This window comes from Raphanus sativus, chromosome 8 (genome assembly GCF_000801105.2).
Source record: "Raphanus sativus cultivar WK10039 chromosome 8, ASM80110v3, whole genome shotgun sequence".
NCBI lineage: Eukaryota > Viridiplantae > Streptophyta > Magnoliopsida > Brassicales > Brassicaceae > Raphanus > Raphanus sativus.
In genome coordinates, this window is record NC_079518.1 from 5,727,970 (window position 1) to 5,755,142 (window position 27,173).

General features: G+C 37.0%; 6 protein-coding genes and 2 long non-coding RNA genes across 9 annotated transcripts; 4 read left to right on the forward strand and 4 right to left on the reverse strand.

Moving 5' to 3' along the window:
- The first annotated feature begins 589 nt into the window (after positions 1 to 589).
- LOC108819478 (transcription factor VOZ1-like) lies at positions 590 to 2,560 on the forward strand. 2 transcript variants are annotated; one of them, XM_018592519.2, is made up of 3 exons: positions 590 to 1,050; positions 1,173 to 1,785; positions 1,868 to 2,560. In XM_018592519.2, the coding sequence occupies exons 1-3, from the start codon at positions 820 to 822 to the stop codon at positions 2,413 to 2,415; spliced, it is 1,392 nt and encodes a 463-aa protein (XP_018448021.2). In that variant the 5' UTR covers positions 590 to 819; the 3' UTR covers positions 2,416 to 2,560. The 2 variants fall into 2 exon arrangements, with proteins under 2 accessions (XP_018448021.2, XP_018448022.2); XM_018592520.2 differs by having other exon boundaries at positions 1,176 to 1,785.
- A 130-nt stretch (positions 2,561 to 2,690) lies between these two features.
- LOC108819477 (uncharacterized) lies at positions 2,691 to 5,721 on the reverse strand. The gene is made up of 8 exons (XM_018592518.2): positions 5,277 to 5,721; positions 5,000 to 5,203; positions 4,429 to 4,920; positions 4,038 to 4,148; positions 3,529 to 3,714; positions 3,224 to 3,454; positions 3,017 to 3,137; positions 2,691 to 2,928 (listed from the first exon to the last, which is right to left on the reverse strand). The coding sequence occupies exons 1-8, from the start codon at positions 5,661 to 5,663 to the stop codon at positions 2,807 to 2,809; spliced, it is 1,854 nt and encodes a 617-aa protein (XP_018448020.2). The 5' UTR covers positions 5,664 to 5,721; the 3' UTR covers positions 2,691 to 2,806.
- Positions 5,722 to 5,870: 149 nt separating this feature from the next.
- Positions 5,871 to 6,977, forward strand: LOC108823076 (uncharacterized). The gene is made up of 2 exons (XM_018596303.2): positions 5,871 to 6,247; positions 6,689 to 6,977. The coding sequence occupies exon 1, from the start codon at positions 5,893 to 5,895 to the stop codon at positions 6,238 to 6,240; it is 348 nt and encodes a 115-aa protein (XP_018451805.1). The 5' UTR covers positions 5,871 to 5,892; the 3' UTR covers positions 6,241 to 6,247; positions 6,689 to 6,977.
- On the reverse strand, positions 6,906 to 7,870 carry LOC108823075 (ras-related protein RABA1i-like). The gene is made up of 2 exons (XM_018596302.2): positions 7,495 to 7,870; positions 6,906 to 7,414 (listed from the first exon to the last, which is right to left on the reverse strand). The coding sequence occupies exons 1-2, from the start codon at positions 7,713 to 7,715 to the stop codon at positions 6,979 to 6,981; spliced, it is 657 nt and encodes a 218-aa protein (XP_018451804.1). The 5' UTR covers positions 7,716 to 7,870; the 3' UTR covers positions 6,906 to 6,978.
- A 76-nt stretch (positions 7,871 to 7,946) lies between these two features.
- Positions 7,947 to 10,507, reverse strand: LOC108823074 (snRNA-activating protein complex subunit). Its single transcript, XM_018596301.2, has 8 exons — positions 10,145 to 10,507; positions 9,910 to 10,068; positions 9,610 to 9,718; positions 9,415 to 9,503; positions 9,221 to 9,308; positions 9,031 to 9,123; positions 8,726 to 8,851; positions 7,947 to 8,624 (listed from the first exon to the last, which is right to left on the reverse strand). Exons 1-8 carry the CDS (start codon positions 10,321 to 10,323, stop codon positions 8,085 to 8,087), a joined length of 1,383 nt encoding a protein of 460 aa, XP_018451803.2. The 5' UTR covers positions 10,324 to 10,507; the 3' UTR covers positions 7,947 to 8,084.
- A 3,018-nt stretch (positions 10,508 to 13,525) lies between these two features.
- Positions 13,526 to 14,581, forward strand: LOC130498470 (uncharacterized). The gene is made up of 2 exons (XR_008937363.1): positions 13,526 to 13,846; positions 13,955 to 14,581. It is a non-coding gene; the product is annotated as an uncharacterized LOC130498470 (long non-coding RNA).
- A 5,452-nt stretch (positions 14,582 to 20,033) lies between these two features.
- Positions 20,034 to 21,257, forward strand: LOC130498629 (uncharacterized). The gene is made up of 3 exons (XR_008937534.1): positions 20,034 to 20,258; positions 20,432 to 20,543; positions 20,788 to 21,257. It is a non-coding gene; the product is annotated as an uncharacterized LOC130498629 (long non-coding RNA).
- A 2,935-nt stretch (positions 21,258 to 24,192) lies between these two features.
- Positions 24,193 to 25,332, reverse strand: LOC108819794 (uncharacterized). The gene has a single exon (XM_018592824.2). The coding sequence runs from the start codon at positions 25,330 to 25,332 to the stop codon at positions 24,193 to 24,195; it is 1,140 nt and encodes a 379-aa protein (XP_018448326.2).
- Positions 25,333 to 27,173: the final 1,841 nt, after the last annotated feature.

Genomic DNA, 27,173 nt, shown 5'->3' on the forward strand with positions numbered 1-27,173 from the left:
AACTAAATGAGTTTTGGGTTTATTCTGGAGTTTACAGAAGGATAATATGTATATGATGAAAAGGAAAAATAAATATAGAATATGACCACTAATGAATATGAAAGTAAATGGTAAAAGAACTGAGCATCACAAAAAAGGAATATGAATGTGGAGGAAGGAACACATATGTAGTGGAAACAAAGCTATTTATTCCATTCCTTGCAAATATCTCCTCTTCTTCCCACCTCTTACTCTTTGGCATTTATTCTAATTTTGTAATCACTTACCCCAAAAGTATAGAGTAGTTTTCTGCTTTCTTTGAAAACGATCCATCTTTGATTAGAGAGTTTCTGTAGCTTTGGATTCTATCATGCCATCATCAAATACTTGAAATTTTGTTTTTAGTGGCTTTTTAAATATATAACATAATTTCACAATATCATTAGTCAAACTCGACTAAAAGTATCTGAATTTTTAACCAATAAAAGTCAAAATTTGAAAAATTGAATTTAGAGAAAAATCCATAGTGTCAATGTAATCAAAGAAAATGTTCAAACATCAAATTATCAAGACAAATGCACATAATTAAGTTATGGGGTTTTCCTTGGAATAATGTACTGTATTAATTAGGAATAAACAGCATGGTCAGTATAAGACTACAAGTGGTATGTGTTTTTTCTCCAAGTGTAAGACAGACAATACGTAATGGTCGTCTTTTTTAATTCATCAAGTTTTGTTCATAAAAAGGAAAAGTAGAGAGCAAAGAAAACAAGAAGAGAACCAAGCAACGTTTCTCTCTTATTCCCTTGTCTCTTTGTTGTTTTGGAGAGACATTTTCTTATGACGGGGAAACGATCTAAGACTACTTGCAGATCTGCTTCTCACAAACTCTTCAAGGATAAGGCCAAGAACCGTGTTGATGATCTGCAAGGGATGTTATTGGATCTTCAGTATGCAAGGAAAGAGAGCAGCGCTACTGATGTGATACTGCTTGAGGAGCAAGTGAATCTGATGCTTTGCGAGTGGAAGTCAGAGCTCAACGAGCCATCTCCTGCATCATCAGCGCAACAAGTAATACTCATCTACTATCTGGTTTCATTCTTGTTGATTCTTGTAACATGCATGGTTTTGATGACGAATGTGTTGCATGACTTTTAGTTTCCGAGTCCTCATTGTTAGCTGTGTGTCCTTAGCAGGGTCAGGGTGGTACTCTGTGGTCTTTCTCATCAGACATTTGTCGGCTGCTTCAGCTCTGTGATGAGGAAGACGATGCAACCAGCAAATTAGCTGCGCCAAAGCCTGAGCCTACTGATCAGAATCTTGAACCATATGTTCCATTGGCTGATCATTGCAAAGATCCTTCCTCAGTAGTTGGCAACAACTTTGATGGAACCGGTCATTTAGATTACAATCACTATGATCTGCAGCAAGAGTTTGAACCAAGCTTCAATGGTGGATTCAATGATCGTCTCGGTTATGGTGTAGAAGGTTCTTTGGATATCTCTGCTTTCATCCCTTCCATATGTCCTCAACTCTCTGCTTTCTTGGGTCCAAAATGTGCTCTTTGGGACTGCCCCAGGCCTGCTCAAGGACTCGACTGGTTCAAGGATTACTGCAGCAGCTTCCACGCTGCACTGGCTTTCAATGAAGGTCCACCGGGCATGAATCCCGTGGTGCGTCCTGGAGGCATTGGCCTGAAAGATGGTCTGCTTTTCGCTGCTCTCAGCGCAAAGGCTGGAGGGAAAGACGTCGGTATCCCTGAATGTGAAGGAGCTGCAACTACTAAATCTCCATGGAATGCCCCAGGTAAGCTTTTTTGCTCTGTTTGACAACCATTCTAAAGCTGATTTGATTAGACTCAAATCTTGATACTCTTGTGTGACTGTAGAGCTCTTTGATCTCACGGTTCTGGAGAGTGAGACACTAAGGGAGTGGCTATTCTTTGACAAGCCAAGGAGGGCCTTTGAGAGCGGGAACAGAAAACAAAGATCTTTACCGGATTACAACGGTCGCGGCTGGCACGAGTCACGCAAACAGATCATGAGCGAGTTTGGAGGGCTGAAGAGATCTTACTACATGGATCCACAGCCTCTGCACCATTTCGAATGGCATCTTTACGAGTACGAGATCAGCAAGTGCGATGCTTGTGCCTTGTACAGGCTCGAGCTTAAGGTCGTTGTTGATGGGAAGAAGAACTCAAAAGGTAAAGTATCAACTGAGTCAGTGGCTGATCTGCAGAAACAGATGAGAAGACTCACCGCTGAGTTCCCTCAAGAAAACAGTAACAACAAACGCTGCAACAAAGGAAAGCCAAAAGTGAACACAAAAGTGGCGACCAGGAATGTGCAGAACACAGTAGAGCAGGGTAATGACTATGGAGTAGGTGAAGAGTTTAACTATCTTGTCGGAAATCCAACTGGTTATTATATTGCATGAGCAGAAACAAAAGAACCTCAGGCTTTGAAAAGCTGTTGCTTACCACTATAATTTATATTCTTATATAACTATAATTATCTTCATCCATGGAGATTATGTATATAAAGGAGATGCAGAAAACTATCCTGGAGTTTGAGAGCTTGTTTCTTCTAACCCGAACCAGGAAAGCGTATTTTGATGCATTTTTGACTATCTTCTGCCATATAATGCAGATGATGAATTATGTAACCGATGGGGTTATATACGGTTTTATTCATTGCTGTTGTTCTAAACAATCAAGACAATGCAAACCTCTGTTGAATGAGATAACCGGTTCTATATAAGCAATAAATCATATTCTACATGGTATTGTAAAATTTTCATCTAAAGAGACTAAGGGGCACTTATGGTTTTATTGTGGCAGTAATGGTCTGACCAATGCAAAAGGTCGATCTGAATTCACAGACATTAACAATTCCAACACAACTACTTTTGTTGGAGGTCGTCCACTCTTGAGACCACGCTCTATCAGCCCTGAAACAGGAACGAAGAACACACTATCATTAAGGATAGGAAAGGCATTAAGATAAAGCAATCGAAAAGAAGAGAACCATGAAGTTACCAGGAGAGAGTTTTCTTCCGTTGTAAAGTTCTTTAGCTAAAGGATTAGCAGACCAGCGGTTCACAGCCACACGGCTAGTTGGTTGGAACCCTATAATTTTACCTTCGGATGATAACACTACCTGCTTCCCATTAAAGAGCCAACAATCATGAAGATTTAAATTTTATGAAAAAGACTACTTGATTGACACCCTTCACTGAGATTTACCTGGTACGTAGCGATATCTTGCGCAGATGCTTTTGCATCTTCATTGAGTTTCTCCAGAAGAGAAGCGCTTGTACCGTTGTGTTCTTCAATGGCTTTAGCTCTGCTAGTTTCTTTTAAGTAATCAGGTACTTCTCCAATCCAAGCACCTATGCTGCTATCTAGGGTTATCTCTCCTACCCAAGAGTAAGCATCCTTTAGCTTGTTCACGACTAGTCCACTGAATGACTCCAACTACACTCATTTGAAGTCGCAGATTTTAGTTTTAAAGAAAAAAGTGATCTCAGTAATAGAGAGTTTCATCATACCTCGGAGGTATCTGAAGATTGATGAGATAACAGTTCACTCTCTGACCATGAAATATCTTGGCGTTTTCCAGGATACTTTCTCTCGCTTTTCTGAGGGATAGCGAACTGAGCCGCAGCACTCACGGCAAGAAGGAGAATTCCACTGGCTACGGTGACAGATATCATTTTCAACAAAGACAATCCTCTCTGCCAATAGAGAATAAACAAACCAAAAGAGTTAGCACAAGTTTCAAGAGCAAAGCTACCAAACCTAAGCCAATATTACTAAATCATAACATTTCACTAACATATGCTACAAGCTCTAATAGTAAACATGACTATTGTGCAGACAGAAAAGATAGTTTAATCTGAAGCAGACCGGTTAATGGAGCAAGTGATGCATCACGGATAAAACTACACACAGTAATTTCACTAAAACTGGCTCTGACTACATACACATTACCAGGCACCAAAGTATCATTAGCTAAAAAAAAACTGGCTAGAGATTAGCAGTCCAATAGTGAAAATACCTTTTCACTGGGCAGGTTTGCATAATTACCAAACGCATCACACGGTAGCTGTTTCCTGGGAAGTGAGTATATGTCTTCAAAGTAAATATCCAGTGCTTCAGCCAATCCAACCTAACAAATGTCAGGAACGTAGAGGACCTCATGAATCAACATCCGTGGAAACAGCTCACTAGAGAGAGCACCTAAGTTGCAGCGGAACAAGAAACAATATTGCACCAGATAGCAGGATTGATAATATAGTTCATCTTGCTAGCTTTAATTGCCACACAATCTATCTATCAGCCTCTAGTTGTTTGCGTTTTGTGATAGATTCTACATTCTCTAAGATGATGCCATTCCATGTCTCACAAAGCATCAGGAACAAAAATCTAGATGGGAAAATGTTCAATACCATTTGGGAGTGGGTTAGAAGAACCTCCCACTTATTCTCACCAGACTTCTTCCAGCCTTCAAGCTTTACATCCCCAAGTATATTACTATCAATTTCAAGCCGATATGCGGGTAGATACTCACTTGCCCAATTACTAAACCCAGGACCACCGATTTTTTCCAACTTAGAACTAGCAGACAAGTTCCACCACCGACTTCTTCGCCTAGTGTCCAAAACTTTGAAGTTTTCCTTCCTCGATTGGAAATACTCAAGCAACTGATTCGTATTCTCGTAAAGCTCATCCTCGAATACCTTATGCAAGACAACCGAGGAGTCTCTTGAAGCAATCCTCCTATGTTTCGTTAACCACTTGAGAAAGGGAAACTTAGCTTTCCCCAGATAATCATCGAGGAAATGCTTCTCGGTGTTTTGAAGAGCGGAGATGCATATAACTTCTGCAATAACAGAGATAACCCTTTCGTCGGATGAGCTAACAGTGAAGGACGTAGAAACCTGCTTGATACGAAAATGAACCTATCAGTAGAAAAACTTAGAAAACATCACATGAGAATGAGAGCGAAGTTAACTTCACCTCTCGAGGGTTTTGGTAATCTCCCATCTCTCTTTCAGCTCCAGGTCCGAACAAAACGAGCTGGAAGTTCCACAGCTGTCGGAGAACAACTTGTCTGAACGTCATCGCAAGTATGTTCTCTGACAAATCTCCGTTAGAAAGATTCTCGGAGAGAGACCTCCGCAGCCTTTTAGCTCGCTCTTTAACTTTCTTAGTAGGCAAGAACTGTTCAAAACACAAAGAATCAACTGTCGCATTATTGCTTCAAACAGGTCTTTAGCTGAAGCTAAGAACTTACCAATCGGGTCGAGACAGTAGCCTTCGGGTCGGATCCTCCGGGGAAAACAGTCTCAACCACCATGACGGGGACTTTCTTACGAAGGTGATCATCGGCGGCTTCGCCGCCGTCGGCTGCAGCGGCTGTTAAAGCCTGATCGAAAGCTACTGTGCCGACGAGGCTGAGCCGAGCTGAGTCGTTCTCGTAGGTACGCACGCAAGGAAGCGCCTTTCCGTCGGAGTTCGCCACGAAACGGAGAATGTCCTCCTCGCTGGTGGACGGAGAAGGGTTCGTAGAGAGACAGCGAATGAAGGATACGAAGGTTCTTCTACGGTGTGGAATTGACGGAAAAGAAGTGAAATTTCGAGAAGGGAAGAGAAGAGAAGGAGATGTAGTAACGGAAGCCATTGATGGACTGATCCTAAACCCTAAGGGGGTTTGAGGTAGACGAAGCAACCAAACGCCGTCGTTTTAGTGACAACTGAGTGAGAAAGTGGAGCTCCCACGAACCGCCACGTGTCAGTAGCATTTTTGTTAACATACACTGTCATGGCATTTTGTCAACCGCCACGTGTCGGTGGCTATTAGTTATAATAGGTTACATTTCACCATCTGAAGAATTAACGGCGGCGGCAAAATGTCTGAGAAGAACCAAATCCCCGATAAAAATAACAACAGCGCCGCTTCTTCTCCGTCGGGGAAGAAACCGGCGCCTGAGATCGGATCCGGATCGAGCTACACGGGACAGAGGATGACGTATCCGAACCGGCCAGAGACGGTGAATCCGGATCAGGCGACGCTGAGGGAGCAGTGGAAGTTCGCGATGAGGCAGTACAGCAAGTGGTACTCGCACGCCTGGGGAACCGCGATACTCGCCGGGGGAGTCTTCTTCGGGCTCGGTTGGATCATCAAAGGCTCTAACCCTCTTCCTTCTCTCCAATCGAGTTCCAAGTCTCCTAAACCCGATGATTCCGAAGAAAAATGATCTCCAGGTGAGTTTCATGTTATTTCAACTAAGAATCTCGTTTCTTAGGTTTAACTGTTTCTTCTTGATTATTGAGTTTAGGATTGATTTGGAACTGATATCAAGATTATTGTTTAAATTGGCTATAGAGTTTACACCAGTAATGCCATGGACATTGTCTAGTGTTATATATAAGCTCATATTTATAATGGACCATTCAGTTATATATTTTATTTAATCAATTTAAGGGCTAAATGATCTATACATGTTAGTTGCTTAAATTTTGGGGGCCATGACAGAGTCCTGCTGCAATTGGTTTCAGTACATTAACATGTTTCTTCCTATTTTGTTGAATTTAGCTTTGGTGTTGGTCATTACATGACATATGTTGCAATTGAAAGAAAAAATTTCAAAGCGTATTTGGTTCAAGCTCAACTCCTATAAACTGACAAAGTCGTTTTAATTGCAGATGGGAAAAAGAACACCGTGAGACAGAGAGATGGTGCATCAACAATGGCACATCTACATTTCAGGGATCATCGATCGTTAGAAGCAGAGAGAGAATGAGAGGGAGGGAAGCACAGAGGAAGAGATTGTAGAGTATCAACTTAACAAAAATAAAAAAAAACTTGAGTGTGAACTTTGTTTGTCTGATAATTCCAAGAATGTATCATGTATGTATACAATGCAAGAAATTAGTGAAAATGTTGATGTTGGAATAAATAAAAATACAAGAAAGAAATAGAAGACGAAGTGTATCTAAGCAGAGCAGCAACCAGGTTTTTTAACAGCTGAGATATCATCTCTGCCTCCGACGTTAATCGTCTGCCCCTTAGGCAAAGCAGTGGTCGGATCATCTCCAGCTTCAAGCGCTTTCTTGCTAACCACTCTGTAAATCTCCGTGAGAACTTCTGTGAACGCATTCTCAACATTCAGTGCTTCAAGCGCAGAAGTCTCCATGAAAAAAGTATTCTCTCTCTCCGCAAACCCCTTGGCATCTTCGGTAGAGATGGCTCGAAGATGACGGAGATCAGCTTTGTTACCAACTAGCATTATCACAATGTTTGCGTCGGTGTGGTCCCTTAGCTCCTTTAGCCACCTCTCGACGTTCTCGAACGTCACGTGACGTGTCACGTCGTAGACTAGCAACGCACCAACGGCTCCTCGGTAATATGCGCTCGTGATGGCTCGGTACCTATAAACGAAGATTAAGTTTTTTTTTTTTAATTTAAAAAAGTGTTAAAACATGTTCTTGGATTTATGCATTTTTTTTACCGTTCTTGGCCAGCGGTATCCCATATCTGAGCCTTGACGATCTTATCATCGCACTGGATGCTACGTGTGGCGAACTCAACACCAATGGTGGCACGTGAGTCGTTGCTGAAGTCATTTCTGGTGAAACGAGATAACAGATTAGATTTCCCCACGCCGGAGTCTCCGGTTAATACCACCTTGAAGAGGTAATCATAATCATCTTCTGCTCTATATGCTCCCATGTTTTGTCTTAATGAGTTTGTTCTTGAGACCAGTTATATTCAACAATGAAATAATGTTATTTATTTGGATGTTCCAAGAAACTTGGGATGACAATACTTCTAAAACATTAGTTCTGTTCTGTTGTTTTTGTTTTGACGTTTTCTAAAATGGAGAGAACAGAAATTTCAGTTTTGAATTTGGGAAGACAACGAGAGGTACCAGAAATTCAAGGAAACTCCTCTGTTTCAGATAGGCTAAACATAAACATTTCTATTTATCTTTTGTAACGTGTAAACAAGAAAAACTCATATTTTGATATTTAAAAAACAAAAAAAAAGACTCATGCTCCGTGCATGTGCAACTATATTCCTGTAACGAGACAAATCTCTCTACTCATAGACATAATCAAAGACTGGGACGTCACAAACCAGAGGACCACTCTCGTTGTGCAGATGGCCAAAACAAATATCACAGTAATAGCAATGATTCTCATTTCCCCACTTGTCATCCAACGCAACCTTAGAAGCTCTATATATCTTGCAGACGCTGCATTTCTGAGCCCTCGTTTTCAACTGATATATCAGCCTCGGGTAAGCCGCTCTGTTCTGAACATCCTCCGGATGACTCAGCCTCATGTCCCTTATCACTACCACGTGCTTGCAATCTCCCTGATGACAGTACAGATAACTAGCTCCCAGTCTGAACTTTAAATCACAGAAACGTGTACTCTGCATTTCTGCAGATCCAAAACGAGGTATATCCATGGCTTTCGTTACACCTAGAGCCGTTCTCTGCTTTTGCTGTAGTTCTCCGGTTATAATGCCTTCCCATTTTTTAATCGCTTCATCTTTCGAGTTCCATAGCCAGTTTAGTATAGGTTTGCTGTAATCTGTCGCCGATCGATTCCTTAAATCGTTGTAAAAGGTATCCTAAACAAGCAAATAAGTTAAATCACAGAAGAAGAACTAAACTAAGTCAGCCATTAACAAATAAGAAAAAATGAAAAAAAAATGAAAAGATTAGTTCTTACTTCAATGAGGAAATATCCAGAAGGATCATACTTTCCAGCCTTTTCCATCACCTGGTCTGTAACACAGTGTATCTTGTCCTTTAACTCAGTTAACTTTTGACTTCCTAGAACCAAAAATTCCTGGATCTGAACAAAAAAATTCACACAGATTGTTAATGGTGTTGCATATGACTCTTGCCTCTATGTCTAATCAACTAATATCGATTGACCAATACTTTCGTTTCCACATGGTCTGTCTTTGATTTCTCACACAAAAAGTATATATTATTAGCGCATTTAAGATTTTTACAGGACAATGAAGCTACCTTGAATTTGCGACTGTTATAAATCTCAACACACAAAATGACTTGAGGAAATAGCGTATCTACTGTCCCCTGGATGTCTGATGGCTTCACCAGCTGTGTAAATTAGGAAAATGGTAAATGTTTAGCAGGATGAATGAGCAGTGAGTAGCAGATTCAAAAACAGACACAGAAAGGGAAAAAAATCACTTGCCGTATAGTTATCAATGGACTTTAGAGATTGCATCTTCTCAAAGCCTTCTAGAGATGTACTTGCATCTTCACCATCTTCCCAAGTTTCGCTGAACGAAACTTAAAATCGTAACATCAGCACACAAAGAAAACATATAAGGTATTATTATACACCAGCAAAAAAAACTAGAGTATGCAAAATTAGTAATGACAGACCTGAAACAGTGTAGCCTCACATGTGCTTTATCCTCATCCTGCTTTTGCTTAAGCTTAGCAAGCTGCTCTACTCTGGCTATATAAGGTTCCTGAAAACAAAACAAAAAAGTTACTAGCTTCAATCATAAAAGATTGCAATTGCAAACAAAGCCAGCAGCATGAATACCCCAGCGCTCCTAGTAAAAACTAACTCACCTCAGGTTTCTTTACTGTTCTCTTCACCTCAGTCTTCTTGACTGCACCCGTCTTCTTTACCGCCCGCCTTCTTTTTGTACTCGTTTCGTTCTCAGCTGCTGGGTTTTCACTGCAGGATGCGTATAAATATGTTTAGTTACCACCATTCTAGAATTGTCTAAGTAGAAAATGTTACTTTCACTGACCATTCCCACAACCTATAAACACACAACGCACTAATAGAAAGCTACATGATTCCCAATTGGTTTTCCACCAAAGATTAACACAAGAAAGAGCATTATTCCTACAAGGATGACTTACGGATGAGAAACGATCAGAGATTTCTCGAGCTCGTTCAGAGAAAGGGTATCATCATCATCATCATCATCTTGCTGTAAAGAAAGGGTATCTTCCTTAAAGGCTTCCTTCATAGCCATATCCGTGAGCTCCTCGTCAGTATAAATCTTGAGAGCATCAATTCTGCAATCAATTCTTACATAATTTCATTGATACTGACTAGAATCAAAGAGAGAAAGCCAAATGAATGAAGGCTTACGAGAGATCATATTGGTGAGAAGCTAAGTGAGTATCCAAATCGTTGAGGAGAGTGAGATACGAAGATTGAAACTCGGGAACAGTAGAAACTTGCCCCACCATGTTGGGTAGATAGATTGGGCCTCCTCTTGGTATCCCTGATGAGGTACCAATCTCCTCTTCACTCCTCTCCCTCTCCATCCTATTTTTGAGGATGGATGATGGTGATGAAGTTTCGTAACGAGTCCTCCTCGCTAGCTGAATTAGGGTTTTAGACAGGATCCCTTGCAATTGCAATCGCAATCGAGAGGAATGTTAACAAGTAACAAATCGTCCTGCCTGCTCTCGCTCGCAAAGAGACGGGCACTTGGAAGAAGAAGAAGAAGTTTACTTGTTCCCTTTGGTTCGATATTTTATATATATAACCCGGTTTAATTGTTTCACCACCCTTTGGTTAATTTCAATTATTCGAATTACTGGTGGATTTAATCATCGAACCGGATCATAGACCTGCTCCTTCCTTTTCTACAGACTAATGAGAGAACGGTAGCTTGTTCCGGCGAATCGAGAGACGGCGCACGTGAGTCATCACGCCACAAAACCCTAAGTGTTTTTGTGAGTATTTTGGGCCTGGGCTTTGGTTTATGGTATGGGCCTATGCTTCATAAATTTAAAAATCATATTTGGATAATGGGTTTCATAACCATATTGGCTACGCTTCCTGCATTTTTCCTAAACTTCAATGATTATATTGATTGTTGGCTGAGAGCTCTTCCGGTTACTACTAACAGCATCCGACACGGTAATGTCGAGATGTGTGATTCTGACTTGATTATACCATCTGCTACATCACTATGCTTCATCTTGCCAAGCGTCTCCCTCCAACAACTCCCTCCGACGATGTCAACCATTCTGTTCAGATCAGTGTCCAATTCACCAATGGTATGGGAGAAGAAAATAGTTTCAACAGCCTCAACATCTTGCTTATCGATCGTATTGCTCTCCGGATCATTCGAGATTCACCTAGTCTCCCGGGTCAATATAGTCGGTTCTAGAGCTGATCTCTACATGGCGAAAACCTTTGAGTTTTCACTCGGGTTTCTCTCCGACAATTCAACGCTCGTTAGAGCTATCTTCGGCAACCTCCAGTCAAAAGAAATCATCGGTATTATTGGCAGCGTTGGCAGCATCCGATCGATCTCCTCTGGTTTTGCACCTGTTTCTTTTTTGCTTTTCGCTAGTTCGGAAGACTTAAAAGACCATGGCTTAGTAAAAGTGGTTCTTCAAGCCCATCTATCTTTGTAATGACTCTGGGTTTGAGCCATTTTTGGGTTCAAATCTCTTTTAGTTTCTAATTAAAATTTCTGTGACAAAAAAAAAAAAAATGAGAGAACCGAACCAAATACATTTAATTTTAGTTTGATCAAATATATTTTAATTTGATAATAAAAAAATAATATCTTTATATTTTATAAAATATAATAATATCTTTATAATTTATAGGATACTATTTACGTCTGCTATTAAAAATGAAACAGTTCCAAGAAAAAAAAAAGTAAAGTTGGAATCAGGAATTGAACTCGTCCATTGGAAAACCATATTAGTAGTATACAGTCGTTCAAAAGAGCTAAGTTTGATACCTCTCCAAACAGGAAAAAAAACCAAGTCTCTCTGAATTAGGGTTTGCTTGGCCGTCACATAGAAGGAAAAAGGTTTGTTTCTTGATTTTATTTTCCAAACAGTAAAACGTTACTTAATAACAATAGTCTTTGAATTTGAGGAGGGTTTGGTAAGAAACTTGATTTGATTACTTGGGTCTTATTTTCTTGTTTCTTTCCATCTAGAGGACCGATCTTAATTTGTTGTAATCATTCTCTTCAGCAGGAGTAACTATAATATCACAAGGAATATGATAAAACTAGGTGATTTGCCCGATGATCTATTGATGAAGATTTTGTCATTGCTTCCAACAATAGAGGCTGCCGCTACCAGCGTTCTGTCAAAACAATGGCGGTGTCTTTGGAAACAACAAGATGTTAATTATGTAGAGCTTTGTAATGAATGCTCAGCATACTGGAAAGCTTGTAGATCTATACAATCTCCAGATGAGTTTATTGACAAGCCTCCGTCGACCTATCAGAGCAGGTATAGCCGGTTTGTTAGTTGGATGTCGCTTATCAAAAGTCAAGCGTATCTCAAAGGGTGTGCTGAGTGCAAAGGAAGAACACATGCACCTAAAAAAGTAACCGTTTTCGTTTTCGGTCAAGAGTTGGTAAAGACGCAAGCTTTTATATGGACCAAAGAAAAACATGTCATCAGAGTTAAGTACCTTGTCAGGCGGAAGGTGGTTACAGATTCCCTGACGAAACTAAGAGTATCATTATCGGTAGGACTTAATTTAGAATCTTTAAACATATTTTATTATAATTTTTGTGTCAAGGGACTTTGCTAAGGATAATTGAAAAATTGTTGATTTTTGGTCAAATGATAAGTATGTAAATGTTAATATTGAAGGTTTTTTTCATTAAAATCTTAGTTCTTTCCATCAAAATTTGAACTACTAAGATAATTTTAACTGATGAAAAACACTTGTCTTTCAACTAGTAAACGAAGATTCCGTATCCACAGATGCAGAGCCAAGGCAGGACCAATCGAAAGCAGGCGTTGCATATAGGGACCCTTGAGTAAGCCATGAGCCATCTTTTGGTGCGTAGCTTCGGTTAAATGATAACCATCCTAATTAATGTCTTCAGATGGATTTGGACAACACCCAACTCCTTCGTATCCACACTCCTCGCCGATAGTGAAGTTGTACTGACCTCCAGCTCCACAACAATCACCCAAAGGTCTCTCCTTAAACCCTTAAAAAGATCCATGCATAAAAACATAAATTGAAGTATCAAACCGCGAGGGTCAATGACAGAGAGTAATAAAGGCCCCAACAACAACTGTCTTTCAAGGACTCTGCTGCTTTCGTTTCATCACCGCTAAAGGCAGAAGCTATGGCTCTCCGAGCAGCGCTACTTGAATGCAGAAGACTGAAGATGAAGACGGTTCGGTTTGAGTCGGATTCTGTTCAATTGATCAAGATTATCAACTCTGGTTTGGGACCACCAGACCTCCATGGAATTAATGTCGCATATATCTTAGAGATTTCCTTTGCTTTTGTTTTCTTTTGTTTTTGTGTGGATCCCTCGTGAGAGGAACACTTCTGCAAATTTGTTAGCCAAGAAGGCATTGAATGCGTCTGGTTTATTGTTGGCTCTTGATGATGCCTTGAATGTAACCAACTAACTCTTTCAAGTTTAATTAAATCGGTGTTCAAAAAAAAAGGCTCACTAACCGAACCAAATACGTTTAATTTTGATCAAATATGTTTAATTTTGATAAAAAATAAATAAAATATCTTTATATTTTATAAAATATTTACATCTGCTAGTAAAAGGGAAATACGGTCCAAACAAGTAAAGTTGGAATCACGAATTGAACTCGTCCAATCTCCCCATGTAATAAAAGGAAAACCGTATTATAACTAAGTCAATCAAAAGAGTAAGTTTGATATACCTCATCAAATAGGTAAACAAAAGATCAAGTCTCTGTGAATTAGGGTTTGCTTGGCCGTCAAACAGAAGGAAGGTCTGATACGAAACTCTATTTGATTTTCAAACAGTAAAACGTTGATAACATTAGTCTCTTTGGATTTGGGAGGTTTCGGGAAGGTCTGGTAAGAAACTTGATTTGATTACTTGGGTCTATTTTCTTGTTTTTTTTTCATCTAGAGAGAGGATCTTAATTTGTTGTAACTAAACTTTGTTTGATGTTTCATCTTCAGCAGGAGAAATATCAAAAGGATCATATGAAAAACCTAAGTGAATTGCCTGATGATCTATTGATAAAGATTTTGTCATTGCTTCCAACAAAAGAGTCTGCGGCTACCAGCGTTTTGTCAAAACAATGGCGTTGTCTTTGGAAACAACAAGATGTTGACTATGTAGAGCTTTGTAAAGAATGCTCACCCTACTGGAATTTTTTTATATCTGTAAAACCTGTACAGTATTGTCGTCGGGGGGAGCGTCCGTATAAATTTGAGAGGTATCGCCCCTGTCCGCTTATGAAAGTGAGGTTTGCTTTGTTGATGTCATATCTCAATGGTGAAGCCAATTGCAAAGGGTGTGCCGAGTGCAAAGGAAGAATACATGCACCTCGAAAAGCAACCATTTTCATTTTAGGTAAAAAGTCGGGAAAGACGCACGCTATTATATGGACCTGCAGGCTGGAAGAAAAACATGCGATGCAAATTGAGTTCGTTGTCAGGCGGAAGACAAGGTTAAACTATAGCCGCTGCCTCTCACTTTAGTTTTGATATCAACTTTGTCTCTCTTCTTTTCTCCTTTTTTTTTTTGTAGATTTAGAAACATGGGTAGGTTTATATCCTTGGACAACAAAGTCCCTTTTAATTTTTGCATGGTCTTGATTGAATTTAAATATATTGCAAATTTCTTTTGATGTCTATGTATCTGACTGTATGTGTTCCCTTCAGCTATGATTGATTATCAAAGTTTCTTGGGAAGACGACCTATTTCCCCACCATAACTATAACATAGTAATAAATGTACACAAAGTTTCGACCTCATCCTAATTGTACACCACCAAAGTATAATAACCTATTTCCACATATAAGGAAAGTTCGATACTCGTTTCCTCACAGACCAAGATTTGGCTTGGTTTTAATGGTTTATTACATGGACCGATAGTAAACCAGTTATATTGGTAGACCTCGAACCAGATAAAGATCCGACTATGGACCAATTTAAACCCGACCCGAAACCCCTTTAAAATCCCCCAAAATCGAGTTCATGTGCTTAGAACCCTAAAATTCAGAGAGAGATTTCGTTTCCCAAATCCTAAAAAGTATGAATCGTGAATCTGGAAATTCGAGTGGAGTCTTTAACGCTCGAGCAAGAGGTCATGTTTTTGGTGTGGAGAATTAGTTATCCCCTTGATATCAAATTCGAAGGCAAATCCTTACAGGATTAATGATTTAAGGTTTGTAATTTGTTTAACTCAGATCATGGGTTGGCTGATGTTAATTTAATCGGGTTTTCATTCTCTAAACGGGTCATAATTGGGTAATTTTTGGTTTAAGTAGGTTAGTCATTGGTTAAGTTTAGGTTTAGAGAACACTAACCAATTTTAAACCGCTATTTGTTGGTATTAGTTCGATTTTCAAAGTTTAGGGAGAAACGAGTTTCAAACTTTCCTCGTATGTGGAAATAGGTTGTTATATTTTGGTGGTGTGCAATTAGGATGAGGTCGAAACTGTGTGTACATTTATTACTATGTCATAGTTATGGTGGGGAAATAGGTCGTCTTCCCAAGTTTCTTAGTACTAATGTCACCCCACACGATATATCGTATTTCACATGCCTACCAGAGGCTATGCGGTTTGAGTACCTAGCCTCAAGTTGAAACCATAACCACTGGCATCCATAACTAATGCATTTATTAAACCAGTCACACTATTATTCCCGTGACAGTAAAATTGAACAAACCACAGTTTTTATATCAGTTTTAGTTAGAGGATTGTTTTTCTTCACTCTCTTCTTCTGCCATCTTTTAACAAACTAGAGTGTGGCCCTATACGTGTCACCATGTTCATGTAGAGCTCCAGCTCCGGTTCTTTACAGTTTCAAGAGCTTAAACCACCAACTAAAATTTCAATATCTTCTTGTTCTTCATTGCTTGCTTTTCCTTTTTTTGAATTTGGAACAACAGCCTCATCCTCTTGAATCATCTAGTTTGTTAGCGGAGCCTTGATGGTGAGATGGTCGAGGCCCGGATGCCTACCTCCGCCTGTAACAGCATCAGATTTGCTTAGAGATCTCTTCCGCTCCTGAACTTTCCCTTGACAATCTTCAGGTTTCTGGCACTACAGTGTCCTCTCTGTCTTATGAGGCCAAATGCAGACATCTTGATCTCTACGTTTCATGGTTCAGATTTAGTCTTTTATTAGATTAAGCCTAACATAGTATCTAGTTTTTCATTAAAATCTCAGTTGATGATTTTAATAGATACTACTAACATTTTAACTTGCTGTCCAAAGACGAAAGACCTAAAAAGCAGAGGATAACAAACAGAGCAAGTAGGGACAAGAAATACCTAAAAGCAGAGGATAACAAACAGAGCAAGTAGAGTTTCTAACTTGATGTCCAAGCAAGAAAGACCTAAAAAGCAGAAGATAACAGAGAGGACGTTAGGTACCAATGAAATCGATGATGAGGTGGCCTGTCGTAGTAACGGCCGGTTGGAGAGTCGAAGAAAGTTTCTCAATAAGGAGGAAAGGCGGCTTGAGGCTCGTTTAGAGAAAGAGTATCATCATCTTCTTCCTTAAAGGCTTCCTTCATGGCCCATATCAGTGAGTTCCTCGTCAGTATAAATCTTGAGAGCATCAGTTCTGCCATCAACAAACAATCCCCGAAAGGAAAGGAAGGTTAACAAGTAATTCAGCGAGGACTCTTAGTCCTGAGGAGGAGGTACCAAATCGTCCTCTCCTGCTCTCGCAAAGAAACGGGGACTGACTCCGAAGGAGAAGAAGGCTTGTTCCCTTTGGTCCGATATTTATATATAACCCGGTTTAATTGTTGAGTGAATTTGCTCAAAATACTAAAATTTGCTCAAAATACTAAAAGAAGTTGGATATTAGGGATTTGTTTAACACAGTAAAACTTTGAAAGAAAAATTGACCATGAAGTGAACAAAACTATGAGACAAAAAGTGTATTTAGGGGGGTGTATTCAACCGAGAGTTTCAGGTGATTTGTATTAAAATGACAAATCCACTGTTATTCAAACATGAATTTTAAAAACTCATTTAAAATCCACTGTTATTGAACTTGACATTTCGTAAAGTACTCTGAAATCCACTGTTATTGAAAATATTTTAAGTTGTGAGATTTTAAAGTTTTGAGGTGATTTTAGGATGTTTGAGTGGAGTTTATTAGTTAAAAAAACTAAAACTCAAATCTCATTGTTTTAGGTGATATTCTAGAGTAGTTTAATAAAAATCACCTAAATCTCTGCAACTTATTAAAATCATCAAAAACTCCATTAAAAATCAAATCACATCAAATGTTAAATTGAATACATCCCCCTTAGAGTAGATCACTAAATATAGTAAATTGTGTGGATATAGAGTGGAAATACTCTTAATTGTTTCACCCTTGGTTAATTCGGTTATTCGAATTACTGCTCGATTTAGCATCAAACCTGCTCTTTTCAACAAACTAAGTTTAGGGCTGGGCAAAAAATCCAAACCCGAAAAACCAAACCGAACCTGATCCGAAAAAGTAGCACCGAACCCGAACCGGAATTGATTAAATATCCGAACGGGTTCAAAATTTTGGTATTTAAAGAACCGAAACCGAACCCGATCAGAACCGAAATATTTTGGGTACCCGAATGTATCCGAAATAAATTTATATACTTAAATATATACATTATTTTTATATATAATGTATATTAAAAATATTAAAAATATATAAGATACCTTTAAGTTTTCCAAAATACTCGGAAAATATATGCAAATAGTCAAAAGTAAATGTTTAAAATAGCTAAAGTATATTGAAAACACCAAAATAGTTAAATATCTATTGATTCTTTATCTAAATATTCAAAGAAAACCAATTTATATGTTAAATTAAGGTATTTTGACATATATGTTATGAAAATTTATATGTAATATATTATCTTTCTTATAGATTTTGAAAATTTAAAGTACATAATGAATTTTGAAAATTTAAAAACTTTTTAAATGAGTTATCCGAACCCGAACCGAATCCGAATCGAAATTTAGAAATATCCGAATGGGGCTGAAATCTTTGACCCCGAAAACCCGAAACCCGAATGGACTAAATCGAAACCCGAATGGGTACCCGAACGCCCAGCCCTAAAACTAAGCATGGCAAAATTATCCATGTAAGAGAACTGAACCAATTATATTTAATTTTGATTTGATAAAATATATTTTATTTATATATATATATATACATGTATATATATATATATATATGTAACATTTTATCAAATAAATATATTTTTAATTTTTTGAACAAAGAAAAACATTTTTAATTTAAAAATATTTGCATCCGCTACTAAAAAAATATGTTCTCAAAAAAAGTAAAGTTGAAAAAATCAAAAGAGCTAAGGCCATCATTATCCCTGAAATCATGAAACGGTTTCTTTAAAAAAAATGCTTTTTGTTTCTGAAAAAAAAATAATAATTAAAAAGCACACTAATAATGGATCACCATTATTAGTGCAAAACCATTACAAATTCGGTTTTTATTTTGGGCTTTCTCAAACCGATCTCTATTACTAAAGCGCAAGTCGCCTGGCGAATAAAATATTAACATCTGGAAAATCTTTACAAAACAATTAAAACAATCTAATTTTCTGTACATCCCATATTTTCTTTTTTGAACATTTTGTTCGTACATCTCCTATTTTTATGCCATCTAAATCATCTATTCTATTAATTCTGGAGTATGTCCTATTGATAAAAGTTGTGTCCATCTTTTTAATTTTATAACTCTTTTAATACACTTCATTTAACATTCTTGAACCTACTTATAAATCTGAAGGCCATTGAAAATAACCGCAAGTACCTATTACTAATCTAAATGTTCCGTAACCTTCAATTTAATTCCTAAATTCACGGAACCCACAACTTCAACTACATTTATTATTAGATGGTTTTAGATATTAATAACTATTTTTCAGGACCATCACTATAATTTATAGATTTGCGTAGGTTTTTCAAATATATCTTTAATTTAAATATGTTCTATTAATTTAGCAGTATGATCAATTGATAATAGTTGAGTCTAATTTTAAAAATACATGGAAACTATAAATATAACTGCAACAACCTATTTTCTTAGAAATATATTTTTTTTTAAAAATATAACTGTTTTTCTTAAAAAATATATGCCAAGATATAACTGCAACAACAACAAAAAAGTTTCATAATGATAAAATCCTATTTTTCTAAGAATGTCATATTTTTTGTATATCAAACACTTTATCATGGAACTTAAACTCTTATTTTAAAGATCTATCTATATCGAACTCCTTAGCATACTAATCTCAATTTCAAATTTTATATATTTTTGCAATTATATTTCAGAGATATGAGAAAAAAAAATTAAATATATCCTAGAGAAAATTAAATATTAAGAGATATAATTGACTACAGCTTGGATTTTATTTTAAAATATATATTTCTTAAAAAATATAAAACAAAAAATATATCCATCATTTTAAGAGCGGATCATAAATTTGATTTAACTATTTGAAAAAATTGATTTGCGGATGCGGATTATAAGTATTTGATTTGGAGTGGGTGCGGGTTGGTAGATTTTAGATTGCAGGTATCAACCGATCCGAAAAGTATTTAAAAAATAAAAAAGTAAACACTTTTTTAAAATATGATAATTAAAAAACAATTTAAAATTTTTAAAATATATAATTTTAATTATAAATATATTTTTATATTTTTATCATAATTAAATTAAATAATTATTTAAAAAAAAATTATAACCCTTGAATAATCGCAAAATTAAATGAGCTGAGTGCCGGTACAAATAATTTGTTTGGGATTGTGCGGATCATATCTTTTGACCGAAACAAAATTGAAAATCCGCGAGTTGGCGGGTTCTGGCGGATTAGACTGACGATATACCGGATCAATTTTTAAATTGTTATTATTTAATAAAATATATTTTGATTAAAATTTATACATAAATATGATTATAAAAAAAAAAAATAAATCACAAAGAAAACACAAATATGAGAATTAAATTAAAACAAAAATATACCCGCTCTTTAAAGAGCGGGTCAGAATCTAGTCAACTATTAAGTTCCTAATTTTTCTCAAAAGTTAACCCACGTTGACTCAAATCTTCAGAAACTATTTCTTCATCTCCTATATAACTTGCAAATCATCTTTACTTTCTTCTCTACGGCAAACAAAACTTTATACCATCTTGCCTTTAAAATTTTTTCTTCTTTACTTTTCATTTTTCATGTGTGGTTGAATTATCAAACCAAGGAGCTACATCACCTTATCAAAAAGAAGAAGTAAGTGTCTCATTGTCCTGCAACAAGAATATAACGTTTACGTAATATTTACTACCCACGTGCAACCATAAGCACAACTACGTAATCTATGGCTTATCAATTTATAGATATCAATTTTTCTAAATGCTTTTGTCAATTATGTTTTTTAAAGATCCTATACATATTTGCTATAGATGGGGAGCACAAATGTGAAAGAAAACGACAGAGACCTGCAACTTCGCTCACCATCTCAAGATTTGGAAGCATCGTTCAAACTTGAGATATCATCAAAGGTGGTTAAAGGGGGTAAATTTTCTGATAGCACCAAAACTTAATACTCACTAATGTTTTTTTTTTTTTTTTTTTTGAAGATTTACTTCTTTAGACTAATGTTATCGTAATACCTTTTGAAATTATTATTGTACGTTGAGTAGATAACATCGATTAGATTTATCACTATATAGGTGATTGTTGAATATTATTGACTCCATGTTACGTCCCTATTTGTATATATATGATATATCTTCTTACAAGTGATTGTTATATGCAGAGTATTATTCACCCAAGGTTAGTGACCCCATATTACGACCCCGTTTAGCAAATCACTAAAGGTGATTGTCACAAGTCATGTCTTCATCATCATATTGACTATTTTACTAATCCATTAACTTTTTATATTTATATAGGAAACCACATTTGTTCAAATATAAGAAACAACACATGCAGATGCGGCTTTTGGCAATGTTTCAAAAAAAAAAAGACAAATCAGACTTCACAATATTCGAGTTTGGATGTAAGTTAATAGCAAGACCAATGAGAAGCCAATTGAATTGTTTTTATCTAGGGCTTCTTTTAAACAATATCAAAGGTTCAATCAGCTACGAAGATATACGAACTGTTGATGGAATTGTGTATTTTACTTTTGAAGATACTTATAATACCTTTCTTATTTGAACTATATTTTTTTATCTATAAAAATGTTTTCTTATATTTTCAGTTATTTATAGCAAAATACAAAAGGACGTGGAATGTATTAAAAAATATCTTACTTCAATCGTATAAATAGTTGTAAATAATAATACAATCTTTTAAAGTACATCAAAGATCATCAAGAGATTGAGAATACTTTGTCTACAGTATAATTATTTACAACATGCTCTGCAAGTCAACACAGCCGTATAAAATATTCATCAAGTCATGCTCTGCAAGTCATCACAGCCGTTATCTATATTCATATCTAAAAAGTAGGATAAAAACTAAAACTAATTATTATCCATGTAACGGTAAAAATCTGAACCAATTGCAAAATTAAAAAAAACAAGTTATTCTTGGGTTCACTCCCTAGAGCGAATCTTTAAGTTCACCAACCAATAAAAATTTGTTATCTTATAGATTGAGTATATTTTAAAAAAGGAAACAAAATAATTGTCAAATTGCATTATGTTTTTAAAATAAATGTAAAATAAATAAAAATAGTAATTAACAAAAAAAAAATTTTGAAAACTAATTTTAAATCCGCCAGCAAAAAACTATACCCTAAACCCTAATCCTAACTCATAAACCCTTGGGTAACCCATAAACCCTTGGATAAATCATAAACTCTAATTCATAATTCTAAATCATAAAAACACTGAATTTTTAATTCTAAATCTTAAACCTTTAGATAAATTCTAGATCTTAGGATTTATATATAGTTTTTTAAATACATTTATACAATTACTATTACTTTTATTTATTTTTACTTTTTTATTTTAAAATATAATATAACTTGACAATTATTTTGTTTCCTTTTTCAAAAGATACTCAATCTAAAATAACTAATTCCTATTGATTGGTGAATCTAAAGGTTCACCCTATGGAATTCACTCTATGGAGGTGAATCCAAGAAAAAGTAAAAAAAAAAAACTGTGAACAAAATAACTCTCTAACAATAAACTTCCACTACTCCTAATTTCACTGCACGATCCAATCAGTTTCATTGCCTATATCATTATTCCTTTATTAACTACTTTATCTTTTGTATTTTTCTTTCTCTCTCTCTTAATCGTTTGTGAATGCAGCAACAAAGATCGAGATAGTTTTATGAATTTTTTGTTTAAATATTTTTGCACTTTCATTCAGTTAACATGGAAAGGTTTAAAGTTATAAAGTTTTTTATGGGTTAAATTTTAGATATTATGGATATAGAGCAAAAAACTAGCTCATCTTTGTTCTAAAAAAACTAGCTCATCTTATCATTAAAGAACGTGAAAATGACATATCTGTAGTGATGTGGGGATGAAATTAAGGTAATACGCAGCGGAATATTATTTTTTGCCCTTTTTCCAAAAAGAAAAAGAAAACTAAGGTAATAGTATTGTTAATAGTGGTATCTTAGCTTATTGTTAATAGAGAGTTGCTCATTGTTGAGGTAAGTTGTTATCATTTTGTGGGTGTATTATCTACAATATATGACTTTGCAAATTCATAGTAACACTTTGCTGTATGTTTTGGCACACTCAGGAATAGTGGGAAACAATTTATGTACTGTTTATATATTTTAACAAAAAAACATAAATATTTTAGAAAAGGAATTCTTTACCCGTACGTTGTACGGGCCCAAATACTAGTTATTAAAAAAGCACCAAGAAACCCTTTGAAACCTAGCGATAATGATGGCCTAAGTTCCATGCCTCACCAAACAGGAAGAAAAGAAAAAAGTAAGCCTCTGTGAAATTAGGGTTTACTTGGCCGTGACACAGAAGGAAGGTTTGTACGAAACTTGATTTGATTTTCAAACAGTAAACGTCTAATAACAATAGTCTCTGTGTATTTAGTAGGAAGGTTTGGTGAGATACTTGATTTGATAACTTGGGTCTGTTTTCTTGTTTTTTTTTTCCATCTAGATCTTAATTTGTTGTCACTAAAATTTGTTTGATGTTTCAGTGTGTAATCTCTTCAGCAGGAGAAATATCAAAAAGGAATATGAAAAATCTAGGTGATTTGCCCGATGATGTATTCATGAAGATTTTGTCATTGCTTCCAACAGAAGAGGCTGCGGCTACCAGCGTTTTGTTAAAACAATGGAGTTGTCTTTGGAAACAAGAAGATGTTAATTATGTAGAGCTTTGTGATGAATGCTCAGCATACTGGAAAGCTCGTATATATACAGGACCTGGAAATCAGTCGACCCATCGGTGCCCTTGTGACCGGTTTGTTTGTTTGATGTCGCTTATCGAAAGGCAAGCGTATCTCAAAGTGTGTGCTGAGTGCAAGGGAAGAATACATGCACGTAAAAAGGTAACCGTTTTCGTTTTAGGTCAAGAGTCGGGAAAGACGGACGCTTTTATATGGACCAAAGATAAACATGGGATCAGAGTTGAGTACGTTGTCAGGGGAATGATGGTTTCACAAGCCTACAAGAAACTAGCCGTTGCAAATTGATTGATGTGTAGCCCTCATGTTGAAACCATAAACACTCGCATCCACAACTGATGCATTTATAAAACCAGTCACGCTATTATTCCTGTGACACTAAAAATTGAACAAACCGCAGTTTTTATATCAGTTTTAGTTAGAAGATTGTTTTCTTCCACTCTCTTCTTCTTTCACTTTCTTTAACAAACTGTAGTGTGGGTGTGGCCCTATACGTGTCGTCGCCATGTTCATGTGGAGCTCCAGCTCCGGTTCTTCAAACTCAAGCAAGAAGGTTGGAGGGAGGGAAGTGTTCTGCCTCTGTCGATTAGAAAGCATTAATCTTTCCAACGGTGTGTAGAGAGTTAAACCACCACATACAGTTTCAAGAGCTTTTTGTTTTGTTTATAATGATATAAAATAGAAGGTTAATTTTGCTTGAAATTTTTATCGTTAAGGATTTCACAATGGGTGTGGCAGTAATTGATGATTTTTCATTAGTATATGTTTTTTTTTTGTGACACATACTTCATTAAAAAATAAAAAGGCCTCAGGCCCAGAGTCAGCCCAACACAGGGTCCACAAGCAGAGAAGAGGAAAGTGAAAGTTTTGCCAGAGAATCGGCTTCTACATTGAAAGAACGATTGAAATGCGAAAAGATAACTTCGACGAAAACAGAGGAGATGCCTTTGATATCGCGAACTATACCGAAGATTTCCTTGGCCTGCATGTCGGTGGTAATAGCTCTGATGAGCGTTGCGTTGTCAGAGAAGCACCGGAGCTTTGTGAGCCCTAGAGTCTCTGCAGAGAGGAGAGCCGATCGGAGAGCCATAGCTTCCGCTATCAAGGGGGATTTGACCCAGTTCTGTGTTGTCGATCCTCGATTGATTTCGGTCCCCGTTGAGTCCGTGAGAATCCATGCCATACCAGCTCTTTTGGAGCGTACATCCCAAGCCGCATCTGTTCGACAAGTAGTAACCGAAGAGTCTTCCATACGGAGATTCATCGATATTTTTCCTTGAGGTATAGGTCCTTTTCTTACTCTAGCTGGATCCTGAGCTTTGGTCCATTCATGTGCTAACCGTAAACCTGCTGTTGCAGTATCGGCAGGGGAGATGGTTTTACCTTCAAAGAGTAGTTGGTTTCGTGCGTTCCAGATCGTCCAACAGACCCACGGTAGGATCGTGCTTGTAATTCCAGTTGGAGGTAGACACACTGCTCTCTTAAAAGCGACAACGGCCTCTTTGAAGGTTCCATCTGTAGCTAGGTGAACTACGCGATTGAGGGGAATGAGATGCCATACCTCCTGAGCATAGGGGCAGTGGAAAAAGGTATGCATCGCCGTCTCTACTTCATTACATCTCTTACACAACGCTCCTGCAATCATACCTCTTTGCTGTAGGTTTTCTCCCAGCGGCAGAGCTCTCTGGATAATGGACCACAAGAAGAGCTTCATTTTAGGTGAACAAGCTTCAGACCAAACATCTCTGACCCAAGTGAAGACTCCCGGGTCTGACGAGAATGGTAGCGTAGCTGTCTGCATAGATGCTGAGAAGTAACCAGAGCGCGTAGTGTAAATGCCGGATGGTAGTGGTTGCCAAATGAAAGAATCCTCCACTTTTGTCTTGCTTGGTTGGAGTAGCAGAATCTCCTTCATCAGATGTGGTAAGATAGCCTCAATTCTGTCTTGATTCCATTGCATATCTGATGTGAGTAGGTCTGAGACTGTGAGGTCTAGGCAATTATTAGGAATAGGTCCGAACACCTTGATATTAGTGTCTAAGGAAACCCACGAGTCTTTCCACACTTTAGTCGTCTCTCCATTCCCTATTGCCTTACCTAGATTGCCCTTTAGTAAGTCTCGTCCATGTAGGATACTCCTCCTTTTCTCTTCATTAGTATATGTTAATTGAAGGTTTTTCCATTTAAATCTTAGTTGTTTCCATCAAAATTTGAACTGCTAAAATAATTTAAACTGATGAAAAGTGACTTGTCTTTCAACTAGTAAACGAAGATTCCGTATCCACAGATGCAGAGCTAAGGCAGGTCGACCAATTGAAAGCAGGAGTTGCATAAGGACCCTTGAGTAAACGGCTTACTGTAAGCCATGAGCCATCTTCTGGTGCGTGGCTTGGGTTAAATGATAACCATCCCAATTAACGTATTCAGATGGATTTGGACAACACCCAACTCCTTCATATCCACACTCCTTGTACTGACCTCCAACTCGACAACAAGCACCCAAAGGTCTCTCCTTAAGCCCTTTAAAACATTTAATTTTGATCAAATATGTTTTAATTTGATAAATGCAAAACATAGTATATTTATATTTTATAAAATATATCTACAGCTGCTAGTTAAAGGGAAATACGGCCCAAAAAAAGTAAAGTTGGAATCGCTAATTGAACATGGGTATGAACATTTGAACTCGTCCAATCTCCCCATGTTATAAAAGGAAAACCATATTATATTTATAACTAAATCAAAAGAGCTATAAGTTTGATACATCACCAAACAAGAAAACAAAAAAAAAATCAAGTCTCTGTGAATTAGGGTTTACTTGGCCGCCACACAGAAGAAAGGTTTGGTACTAAAATTGATTTGATTTCCAAGCAGTAAAACGTTGATAACAATAGTCTCTGTGAATTTGAGGAGGGTTCAGGAAGGTTTGGTAAGAAACTTGATTTGATTACTTGGGTCTATTTTCTTGTTTTTTTTCCATCTAGAAGATCTTAATTTGTTGTAACTAAACTTTGTTTGATGCTTCATTGTGTAATCTTCGGCAGGAGAAATTAAATATAAAAAGGAATATGAAAAATCTAGGCGATTTACCCGCTGATCTATTGATGAAGATTTTGTCATTGCTTCCAACAAAAGAAGCTGCGGCTACCAGCGTTTTGTCGAAACAATGGCGTTGTCTTTGGAAACAACAAGATGTTGATTATGTAGAGCTTTGTAGAGAATGTTCACTCTACTGGCTAGCTTGTATGTTGAATCATCAACTAAAGTTTTATCACAAGCTTCGGTCCACCTATCGGCACAGTTACCCCCTCGGCGGTCGTCGGCAGGAGATGAAAGTGGGGTTTTTTAGTTTGATGTCGCTTCTCAAACATGAACTGTCTCTCGAAAGTGGGTGTGCTGAATGCAGAGGAAAAATACATGCACCTAAAAAAGTGACCATTTTCATTGTAGGTAGAGAATCGGGAAAGACGACGCACGCTTTTATATGGACCAAACAAAAACATAAGATCCAAATCGAGTACGTTATCAGGCGGGAGACCAAGTCAAACTATCGCCTCTCACTTTCTTCTTAGAACTAATAATTTACTTGTCCAATTAAAAACATCGCTAGGGTGATAGTACTCCCTTCAATTTTTTTTTCCTGGTCTTGAATTTAAATATATTGTAAATTTCTTTCGCTATCTATTTATCTAATGTGTGTGTTCCCTTGAGCTATATACAATGTAGCTAATGTCAAAGTTTCTTAGTACTAATGTTGTCAATACACAATGTATCTTGTTTTTCACATGCCTACCAGAGGCT